This window comes from Carlito syrichta, unplaced genomic scaffold (genome assembly GCF_000164805.1).
Source record: "Carlito syrichta isolate Samal-C Ts95f unplaced genomic scaffold, Tarsius_syrichta-2.0.1 Scaffold153554, whole genome shotgun sequence".
Classification (NCBI taxonomy): Eukaryota; Metazoa; Chordata; class Mammalia; order Primates; family Tarsiidae; genus Carlito; species Carlito syrichta.
The window spans coordinates 10489-21978 of NW_007097650.1; the positions used below are offsets into that span (position 1 = coordinate 10489).

An 11490-nucleotide genomic window follows, 5' to 3' on the forward strand; every position below is an offset into this window, starting at 1 on the left:
CCCGGGTGAATCGGGCCCACTCTCCTTTTTGCTTTTGTGTATTGGCATTCATTCCATGCAGGCACCTGTGAACCCTGACCACTGGTTTGCCCTCTAGTCTGAAAGCAGGTGCAATTGTTTCTGTCTTCAACAAAAGAGAAACCTCAAGTTTAGAAAGGAAAAGAACTTTTCCAGAGTCACTAGCTAGGGAATAGCAGAGCCAGAACTCCAACCCAGGTCATCTCACTTCTGACTCTAAACTTTTAGTTGCCACACTTGGCAGTGGGACTTGAAAATGTAATCACCCACAGGCAGGTAATTTCAACAACAGAAGCTGGCTGAGTGTGAGGCAGTAGGGAGTGGTGGGGATTGTTGCATCTAGAGGAACGGCTGTTCTGTCAATTTTTGGCAGTATGGATTTTTTTTTTAAATTTTTTAGAGACAGGGTCTCGCTCTGTTACCCAGGCTGGAGTGCAATGGTATGATCATAGTTCACTGTAACTGTGAACTCCTGGGTTCAAGGGATCCTCCTGCTCAGCCTCCCAAATAGCTGGGACTATAGGCATGTGCCATCACACTTCGTTATTTTTTTAATTTTTTGTAGAGATGAGGTCTCGCTATGTTGCTCAGGCTGGACTCTAACTCCTGGGCTCAAACAGTCCTCCTGCTTCAGCCTCCCAAAGTGTTGGAATGACGGGTGTGAGCTACTGCGCCTAGTTCTAGTTTCTCAGAGAAGCTGCAAGTCCTGCTATTTGTGTAAACGCTCCAGATTTCCAGTCTTTTGAGTAGGGGTGGATGGAGCACAGCACTCTTCCTGACTGGTTTGCCTTTTTGTCTGGGAGTCTGTGATATGTTTCTTTTCTCTCCTTTGTCTCTTGAGAACCGTCTGGCTCCCAGCACTCCCTGATCCCTTCTCTGACCTGAGGTGGGCACACCCTGCCCACTGGCCCTCCTCCTGAGGCCAGGGATGAAGGGTGCTGAGGTCAAGAGAGCCTGGGGGCTGGGAGAGGGGTTTACTGTCTCTTTTTTTTTGACTTGGAGTCTCACTCTGTCACCCAGACTGGAGTGCAGTGGCCGCTCCCAGCCACCGCAGCCTCGACCTACTGGGCTCTGGCGATCCTTCCGCCTCAGCCTTCCAAGTAGCTGGAACCACAGGCATGCGCCACCACACCTCCCTAATTTTTTGACTTATTGTAGAAACAAGGTCTTGCCATGTTGCTCAGGCTGGTCTCGAACCCCTGAGCTTAGGCATTTTTCTCGCTTCCACCTCCCTAAGTGCTGGGACCACAAGTGTGAACCACCGTGCCCAGCTTACTGTCTTATCTTTCCCACATGGTTGGGGGGGGCGTGGGCAGTTGGCGTGGGCCCTTCCTTGGCATGAGGCAGGCCTGGTGGGCCCTGAGTGCCCATGGCAGTGCCTGTGTCCCCTGCACCCCAGAGAGAAGGGCCGTAAGGAGAGAGAGTCCCTGCAGCAGATGGCAGAGGTCACACGGGAGGGCTTCCGCCTGAAGAAGATCCTCATCGAGGACTGGAAGAAAGCCCGGGAGGAGAAGCAGGTAAGGCCTGGGGCCGATCAGGGCGCTCTGGGCCTGGAGGCTTCGAGGACAGGATGGGAAGGTTGGCATGGGGCTCACCCTGCCCTGACTGGTAGCATCCGAGGCAGCTCACTGCCTCCCTGCTCCTGGCCTTCTCATTGGTGGGCTGGGTGCTTAGTTGCCAGCTAAGGCAATCCCTGGTGGGGGCAGTCGATTTAGGTGTCCATCAGGGCCTCACATCAGACTGGATTGGCCTAGGAGGGGCTCTGCTGCCTCCTGGGGGCAGGAGGAGGTCTTCTCTGCATCCCGGTTCTGTGGGTTCGTTTTCTGCAACATGGCTAATGACCGTGTGACTCCCCAGTTCTGGAGGGAGCACTCTACAAGATGTCAGCAGTGCCTGGATTAGTTCCGTAGGGTGGGCCCTGGGGATCCCTAGGCGTGTGTCTCTCCTTACCCACCACCCCCTGTGTAATGGGTTGGAGTCCCCAGCACTGTTGCTGTTCAATCCACTGAGGGCTCCAGCTCTGTTTCCCTGCCTAAGGAAGGCTCCAGGTCTTTCCCCCTCCATGTCTAGTGAGGTCCCTCAATTCAGGAGGCTCTGTGGGAGCTATGTGATAGGTAAACTCCAAGTGACCTTTGCCTTCCTGGGGTGGGAGAAGGATCCTGGCAGGAGGCCAGGCCAAGGTGTTTTCCAGTGTCTTGGGAGGAAAGTAGTCCCATGGGAGCTTGGGCTAAAGCCCTACAGTTCAGGGCCCCATCCTCAGACCAGAGCCAGCCCAGTGTACTTGTTCTTTCTTGAAACATCCACAGAGGCCCAGGATGTGCCAGGCATCGGAGATGAGGCCAGAACCAGATCCAGATCAGCCTTAAGGGGCTCATGGTCCAGTGAGAGGGACAGACAGAAGGTAGCCCCCAGAACTGCTGGGTGAAGGGAAATCTGAGGCTGTGAGACTTGAAGGAAGCTCTTGCCTGGTCCCCTTCCCTCTCTGTCTTAGGGCAGGAAACAGGGAAGTCTTCCTGGAGGGGGCAGCCTCTAACCAAACAAATCTGTAGGGTAATTTGGAGTTAGCCAGGGAGAGTGTTCTGGGCTGTGTTTGAAGAAGTAGAGGCAGAAGAGTGTTTGAGGGTCTGAGTGTTGTCAGGGCAGTTGGGTCCTCAAAGTAGTGGGAAAGCAGCGGGGGTCTGATGACTTGAGGCCTTGTGGGTTGTACTAAGGCTTTGGGGCTTGTCTCTAGAGGACCAAGGGGAACCCCAGCAAGGGCAAGGCCCACTGAGGTGTGTGCTTTGGAAGGACTCCGGTTTCCCTGTGGAGTAGAGGTCAGGAGATGGCAGTCAGAGGAGAGGAGAACTGGTTTCTTTCCTTCTGCCCACCCAGAAAAAGCTCCTTGAGCTGCAGGCTGGAAAGAAGTCTCTGGAAGACCAGGTGGACATGCTGCGAACGGTGAAGGAGGAAGCCGAGAAGCCGGAGAAAGAGGCCAAAGAGCAGCACCAGAAGCTGTGGGAAGGTATGTCGTGGGTGGCCAGAGCCCTCGCCTCTACTCCTGGATAGGAGGTGGCCTGGGTGTCTCTTACTCATTAGCTGCTGTCAGTTTCAGCTGATTTTGATCATGGTACCTCTGTTCCTTATGTGTCTAGTTATCTTTGACTATGTGCTGGTCATCATGTGTAGAAATTATTTACAGGAGTAATTTGCAGCCTAGGAATAGAGGGTCTTCTCCAGGGAGAATCTCCTTTAATTTCTGTCAGGGGTCCGGGAACACTGCTGTCCAGGGATCCCTTGAATCCAAACTCGGGGTTTAAGATTTCTCCAGCCTCGCAGTGTGCGATCCAGCCTGCCACTGAGGGGTAGCCCCTTGGGGTTGTCGGGGGCATTGCCTGTTAGCTCCCCCCACCCTAGACTTTGATCCCCTTACCCCACAAGGTCTTATCAAAACAGACATCCAAACTGGCCAGGATTGGCAAAGTACATTAGGGAAAAGTGGCTTCTGTGTGCTGTTACCTTCCTGAGTTCAGCCCTGACAGTTTCTGTTGTCTTTGCTGATTTTTTTTTTTTTTTTTTTTTTTTAGTTGGAGTCTCACTCTGTCACCCAGACTGGAGTGCAGTGGCCGCTCCCGGCCACCGCAGCCTCGACCTGCTGGGTTCCGGCGATCCTTCCGCCTCAGCCTTCCGAGTAGCCGGAATTACAGGCATGCGCTACCACGCCCGGCTGATTTTTTGATTTATTGTAGAGATGAGGTCTCGCTGCCCAGGTGGGTCTCAAACCCGTGGACTCAGGCAATCCACTCACCTCAGCCTCTCAAAGTGCGGGATTACAGGCTGAGCCACCGAGCCCGGCAGTCTTTGCTGATTTTTTTTTTTTTTTTTTTTTGAGTCATAGTCTCACTCTGTCACCCAGACTGGAGTGCAGTGGCTGCTCCCGGCCACCGCAGCCTCGACCTGCTGGGCTCCGGTGATCCTTCCGCCTCAGCCTTCCGAGTAGCAAGAATTACAGGCGCGCGCTATCACACCCGGCTAATTTTTTGATTTTATTGTAGAGATGAGGTCTCGCTGCCCAGGCGGGTCTCGAACCCGCGGACTCAGGCAATCCACTCACCTCAGCCTCAGCAGGATTACAGGCTGAGCCATTGAGCCCGGCTCTTTGCTGATTTTTAAGAAGATGATTTTTTTTATGCTGAGCCATCGAGCCCGGCTCTTTGCTGATTTTTAAGAAGATGATTTTTTTTATGCTGAGCCATCGAGCCCGGCTCTTTGCTGATTTTTAAGAAGATGATTTTTTTTATGCTCTGTCTGGCATTTGGCTTTTGGTGAGCTGTGCTGCCATTACTGGAGATCCGTGGAAGCAGGATAGAATGGGGTGGTAGGCGGAAACCACAGCAAACGAGTTAGAGGACAGAGTGTTGCTGTGATGATGTGGAAGCGTGGTCCCCTACCACAGAGCTGGGCACAAGGAACTGGGAGGCTGTCAGAAACCAGGGCAGCTCCCTCACCAAGGCAACGCTGTTGACCTCCGTCTTTGGGCATCTGCCACATTCTCCATCTCCCTTGCCCCAACTGGCTCAGCCTGTTCTCGTAACAAGGTGTTCAGTAGTTCTTCTCATAAATGCACTACAGATGCCAGCGGCACAGCATTGCCCTGGGCAGACACAGCCCCTCCCTGCAGAGGGAACAGGTGCAAAGGCCCTGAGAAGGCTTAGTGTCTGCTTCCAAGGAGCAGGAAAAAGGCCACATGGCTGGAGAAAGTAGGGAATCTGTGGAGACAAGGGCAGGGTGCTTGTGGATTGGGTCATTCAGGACCTCAGAGGCCACAGGCAGGAATGGGCTCTCACGCCTAGTGAGGTGGAAGCCACGGAGGGTTCTGAGCAGAGGAGGGACACACGTGGGTTGGGGGTTTGCGGGCTCTTCTGGCTACTGGCCTAAGACTGAGAGCCGGGAAACGGGGGAAGAGCTGAGTGTACTGGTCCAGGCTGGTGAGGAGGTGGGTGGCTGTGGGCGACCGTGGTGGGGAGAGAGGCAGGGGGTCTTGGGTGTGACTTGCGGGCACACTGAGGGTGTCCCCCCACCTCCCCACTCTGGGTCGGCATGTTCCCCGGCCCACCGAATAGTGAGGCTTCCGCGCAGAGTCTCAGTAGGCCCACTGAGAGCACCTGCAGAGACTCCCTTCCCCCTCCTCAGCAGAGGCCGCTTCCTGTCCCAGACCCCAGTTTCCACTGCCCCCCGCCCTACAGACCTGTGGTTACCCCCTGCTGGCACGCTCTCCTGCCCGGGAGCACCCCCAGGCTTCTGCAGCCCCAAAAGCCGGCGCCAGTCCCCACCTGCCCCTGTGGTGCCCTTGCCACTCTTTCCAGCCTCCCCAGGGAAGGGGCTGCTGCGTTTCCTGGACCCCCGCCCTCCGTGGTCCCTGAGCTTCCCGCAAGGTCACCGTCACCAGCACCCTTCCTGCTGCAAGTCCAGGCAGCCCTGTCTCTTCCTTCTGGTGGAGGTTGGCTTCCTGAACTGCCTCGTTCTGGCTTCCGAGGCCCTGGTGCCCCGGGTCCCTTTCTGAAATCCGAGCCTTTGCTCTGCCTCCTTGGTGGAAGCCCCTGCCTGGGGAGGCTGGGCCCCTGCCTGGGGAGGCTGGTCCCCTGCTTTCACTGCCTGTGGTCGGGACTCTTCTCCGTCTGCTCAGCAGGCCCACGACCCTGCGGACTCTTCTGGACTGGGCCCCTGACCTCTGTCATCTCCCTGCCTTGGGCCCCTACCTGAAAATCCTGCTGCCCCCAAAAGCACCTGCATGTCCCACAGGGACCCTGGACTTACCAGGCTGCCCCCTTTGCTCCCCTGAGCCTCCCTCCCTCCTCAGTGCTGACCAGTCACCCAAGGCTATCAGAACTAAACATAGAGACCAGGCAGTGGCAGACTGTGGTGCACAGGCCAACCGCAGCCTGCAGGCCAGATCCACCATGGCTTGTTTTCACACACGGAGTTTCACTGACACATAGTCAGGGCCCTCTGTGGCATCATGTCTGTGGCTGCTCTGGGATGTGACAGAAGAGTTGATGCTCAGAACAGCGAACCCTCTGCCCCCGCGAAGGCAAGGGTAGTTTCTCCAGTATTGATCTTCACCCAGAGTTTGTTTTATGTCAGTCACCCCATTGCTTTCTACCCCGTGAGGTGCACCCAGAGAGTCCCATTCCACAGATGAGGGAGCCGAGGCCAGAGAGGTCACTGGCTTGCCCAGAGCCTCACAGTAGAGCTGGGTTGGCACTAGATCTCTGATTGCAGGCCCTGCGTGTCACCTGTGTCCCTTCCTCAGTCGGGGCCCCTTTCTGGCCTCCCTCTGTGGGGTCATGCTGACAACCAGCAGCCTTGGTAGGGATGCCCTTGTTTTGATGCCCTGCCCCCATGCCCTGTCCCCTCACCCCATCGATCTCATTGCCATTGCCCCAAGACCTTTGCCTTGGCCGTTCCCACTGCCCTGACCTGCTGCCCTGTGCTATTATCGGACCAGCCATTCTGGCTGCTGTGCCTTAGCCCCTCGGAGGCCACAGCCCTCCCCCGCAAGACTTCCAGCTTCCTTCTAAAGTTGAGGGCTCATCGCAGGGGACTAAACCCCAGCTTGAATCCTTGTCATAAAAAGTTTCCGGGCCAGCAGGACCCAGGGTTTCCAAATGGCAGAAGTCCTCCCCCTACCTCTAGCTCTGTCTCTTCCTCCCACCTCTGGCTCTGTCTCCTCCTCTGGGGCTTGTGCCCACCTGTGCCAGCGTAACCACTGGCAGCCAGGCTTTTGCAGCTCAGCAGCCCCAGTGAGGAGAGAGCACTGCTTTCCTGCCCCCCAGCACAGATCCCAGGGCAGGCTCCCCTCCCACTGGCTCATCCCAGGTCACACGGCTATCCACAAGCCAGTCTGCAGCCAGGGATTACAGTGAATGCTCTGACTGGTCAGCAAGAGCTGGGCTTGGCTTCTAGGTCCTAAGACCTGACTGTAAGGATGGCCAGCTGCCCTCAGAAATATGGGGGAGGGGTAACCATAAACAGTGGGGGGTGATTACTGAAAGGGCAGAGCTGCAAGTCATGATTACCCTTGTTCCCCATGTCCTGACTCCTGTTTTACAGTTGGGCACAGCACAGGATCCCCCAACTCAGACTTTGAAGGACAGTGCCAGTTCATCAGGGGTATGAGGGATGTGAGGTGTCTCTTAAGCTTGAGAGAAGGCTAGGAATCTCCCTTTTTGCTTTTCCTAGTTTCCACTGATTTAAAAGAAATTCAAACGAGGCATGATGGCTCACACCACAGTCTCAGCTGCGTGGGAGACTGAGGTGGGAGGATTGCTTGAGCCTCGACCTGCTGGACTCAGGCGAGATGCTTCTGCCTCAGCCTTCCAAGTAGCTGGAACCAGAGGCACACGCCACCATGCCCCACAAATTCTCTTATTTGTTGTAGTCCCAAAGTGCTGGATTGCAGATGTGAGGTATTGCACCAGCTTCATTTTTTAAATTATAGTGAAATATATGACACAAAATTTGCCATTCCTCATTTGTGTTGGGAACATTCAGCGTCTTCCTCGCTATTTAAAACTACAGTGTGTTGTTAACTATAGTCATTCTGCGGCAGCATAGAACAGAGAACTTATTTCTTCTAGCCACTTAACCTTTTTTTTTTTTTTTTTTTTTTGAGTTGGCGTCTCACTCTTGTTGCCCAGGCTGGCAAACAGTTCAATGGCGTTAAGTACATCCACAGTGTTGTACAACCACCGTCTAGTTCCAGAACATTCCATCACCCCAAAAGAGAACCTGTCCCCATTAGCAATCACTCCTCTGACAGCCATTAATCCGCTTTCCGTCTGTGGATTTGCCTATCTTGGACATTTCGTGAACGTAGAATCCTACAGTATGTGTGTGGCCTTTTGTGTCTGACTTTCTTCATCAGCATAGCATTTTTGAGCTTCATCTGGGTTGTAGCTTGTGGCAGGACCTCCTTTTAACAGTGGTGTGGATTCCCTTTTATGACTTTGGCAGGATTTATTTAACCAGGATACTATTTTTTCTATCAGGTTTTTGATATTTGTTTTCATTATTTCTAGGCACTTTTTACATATGGAGTTTGGCCTTTTGTGACAGATTTTTTTCCCCCTTCTATTATTCTAGGCCATGATTTATTTATTTATTTACTTATTTGTTTGGTTGTTTGTTTAGAGTTGGGGTCTCCCTCCAACACCCAGGCTGGAATAGTGGCACAGTCACAGCTCACTGTAGCCTCGACCTCCTGGTGCTTTTTTTTCCAGGCCATTATTTATTTATTTATTTGGAGGCGGGGTCTCCCTCTGACACCCAGGCTGGAATAGTGACACAATCATAGCTCACTGCAGCCTTGACCTGGACTCAAATGATCCTCTCCCAGGCCATGCTTTAGAAAATGAATTCAGAGCTGGGCTCGGTGGCTCAGCCTATAATCCCGTGCCTTGGGAAGCTGAGCTGAGTGAATTGCCTGAGCCCGCGGGTTCGAGACCCGCCTGGACAACTTGGTGAGACCCCATCTCTACAATAAATCAAAAATTAGCCGGGCGTGGTAGTGTGTGCCTGTAGTTCCAGCTACCTGGAAGGCTGAGGCGGAAGGATCGCCAGAGCCCAAGCAGGTCGAGGCTGCAGTGGCAGGGAGCGGCCACTGCACTCCAGTCTGGGCAACAGAGTGAGACTCCAACTAAAAAAAAAAGAAAAGAAAGTGAATTCAGGCCCAGCATGATGGTTCACACTTGTAATCCAAGCATTTTGAGAGACCGAGGCAGGAGGATGCTTGAGGCCAGTTCAAGACAGACCTGGGCAACATAGCAAGACTCTGCCTCCAACAACAACAACAAAAAAAAAAACCCCCAAAAGAAACTGTACTCAATCGTCTGGGCTTTGCCTGCCTCTTTGCTGCAGCAAGCTTCCTTTCAGGTGGCAGCAAGCTTCCTTTCAGGTGGGTCTGGGCAGACTCGGGGCCCGTTGCCCTTTGGAGGTGCAGAATCAGAGGACAGCAGTACATTTGGACCAGATTCCCAGAGGGGCAGGGCTGAGTGGGGCATCTGGGGGCAGCCAGCCTGGCTTGGGCCTTGACTGCTCCCCTCATTGGCTGCCTTCACCAGCCTGAGCCTCGGGGACCCCTGAGGCCCTCATCGCTGACAGGGACCGTGTCAGCCGGGTCTGCTGGGACACTGTGGAATCTCCCGGGGTGCCCCAAGGCTCTGCAGAAGAAGTACCAGCTGTTGTTATTATCTTGTTTTTAGAGGAACAAGCTGAAGCCTAGTATACAGTAGGTGCTTAATCACTGGAGCCACAGCTGTGGCTGCCTTTTCCTCCACCCGGGCTGGGTGGAGATGTGAGAGGCAAAAGAGGGACTGTTGGAACAGATGCAGCTGCATCTCAGTCCCTCCGTGTGGCCGGCCCCTCCTCCCGGACTGTCCTTGGGCCTGAAGCCTCGCCCACCCCCCAGACTTGCCCCCCAGTTGCCTCTGCCAGGCCCTAGTTGTTCAAACGGAAGGAGTCAGGGTCTTCTCTCTCTGCCCTGCCCCCACACCTGACCTGTCTGCAAGCCCATCAGCTGCCCTGAGAATCTTCCAGAGTTGGCTCCTCTCTGCCTCTTCCTCGACTTCCACCCTCGTCCCGCCGTGGCCCCAGGTGGGGCCTACACTCCTCTGCGCACGTCCCGCCCTCCCCACGCCGGGGGGGTCCTCGGCCCGCTCCCCCCACATGCCCTGCCCTCCCCCCACTCTGCCTTCTCCCTGTCCCTGTTCCTCCCAGCAGCCCCCTGGGCTGGGCTTCAGCCAGGCATCTTGTTTCTCGTCCGTCCTTCCCCCGCAGAGTACAGGACCCCTGTCATCTCTTCCCCAGCTGTGTGTCAGTGTGGGGTCGGGCACACAGCAGGCACTTGGTGGTGAGCGGCGAGGGGTCCTGTGGGGCATTGAGGGTGGCCGTTTTGGGGGAGCCGGTGGGCAGGCCACAAGGTGACGGAGCGGGCCCTCCACAGAGCAGCTGGCCGCCTCCAAGGCCCAGAGGGAGCAGGAGCTGGCAGCCGATGCCTTCCAGGAGCTGGACGATGACATGGATGGGACGTGAGTGTCCTGGTCCGCGGTCCCTTTCCCCACCGCGACTTGGGAAACCAGCCAGAGCCCTTCTCCCCTGAGGGCCTGAAGCATTTTCAGGGCGGGCCCTGGCAGGCAGAGTGGGCAGGCCCCATGGTGTGGCGGACCTCATCCCGCCTGCCTGCTCTGCTGTCCCACAGGGTCTCAGTGGCCGAGCTGCAGACCCACCCGGAGCTGGACACGGATGGGGACGGAACGCTGTCAGAGGCGGAAGCCCAGGTACCCAGCTGCCTTTGGCCTGCGACTTCTAGGGCCATTGTCCAGGGCGGCCCTGGGGCAAAGGGGACTGGGGAGGGCTCCTGCCTGCCCCATGATGCCTCCCTGGTGAGTGTGAGCCCAGATGCCAGCTGCCCAGGGCTGCATCTCCCCGCCGGGTGGGGCCCAGGATAAAGCCTTTGTCCCTGTGTCTGCTCCACCCTGTGTCCCCCTGTCCCCTCCAGCGTGTGCATCTGATGCCTCTCCTCACCTGCCCAGGTCCTGCTCCCAGCCTTCTGCTCAGCCCTGCCTATTGTCCCCCCTCAGGCTCCACCTGACTCTGTCTCAGTTTCTCCCCTGGTCTCCAGCCTGCGTCCCCTCTGGCTTCTCACAGGCCTGTGTGGCCCCCGCATGACCCTGGCCTGATCATGAGGACTCAGGGCCCGGCCCGCCCGCGCCTGGCACCACAGCCCGAGTGCCTGGGGTGGATGGTGAAGGGGTGGGAGGACATGGGGGCCCCGATCCTGACGCCGCTCCCAACACAACAGGCCCTCCTTGGGGGTGATGCGCAGACGGACGCTCCCTCCTTCTTCGACCGCGTCTGGGCCGCCATCAGGGACAAGTATCGGTCTGAGGTGAGTCTGCAGGGGGAGGGATACGGTCCTGCCCCCACCCGCCCCCACTGTTTCACAAAGGAGCTGCCTTCAGCCCTGGCACTCGGCCAGCCTGGCCAGCTGGGTGGCCCAAGCACCCCGGCGGAGGTCCCCCCCCCCCGCTCCAGCTGTCCATCTTTCCCTGCTGGCCCCTCAGGAGGGGTGGAGACACCCAGGCCACACCCCTTAGGCTATGGTTGCGACTTGTGGACCAAGCTCAAGGGGTGGGAACAGACAGACCCCCGAGTCCACAGCACCGACCATCCCGCTCATCCACCAGGCGCTGCCCACAGATCCGCCAGCGCCCTCTGCCCCAGACTTGACAGAGCCCAAGGAGGAGCAGCCCCTGGTGCCCTCGCCACCCATGGAGGAGGAGGAGGAGGAGGAAGAGGAAGCTGAAGAGGAGGAGGAGGAGGAAGATGATTCCGAGGTGCAGGGGGAGCAGCCCAAGGTGTGTGTTTGGAGGATAAGTGGGGACAGAGGGTGGGGAGGGGCTGCTCGCTGACTCTGCCCCTCCCCCAGGAGGCCCC

At 56.4% G+C, this 11490-nt stretch overlaps 1 protein-coding gene across 1 annotated transcript in view; it reads left to right on the top strand.

Annotated features, from left to right (window-relative positions):
- Positions 1–11490, top strand: part of PRKCSH (protein kinase C substrate 80K-H) — a 15207-nt gene that overhangs the window by 1595 nt on the left and 2122 nt on the right. The window contains exons 6-11 of the mRNA XM_021708874.1: positions 1418–1535; positions 2890–3019; positions 9998–10082; positions 10253–10331; positions 10856–10942; positions 11241–11415. Coding sequence (XP_021564549.1) covers positions 1418–1535; positions 2890–3019; positions 9998–10082; positions 10253–10331; positions 10856–10942; positions 11241–11415 — 674 coding nt within the window. The remainder of the gene's footprint in view (positions 1–1417; positions 1536–2889; positions 3020–9997; positions 10083–10252; positions 10332–10855; positions 10943–11240; positions 11416–11490) is intronic.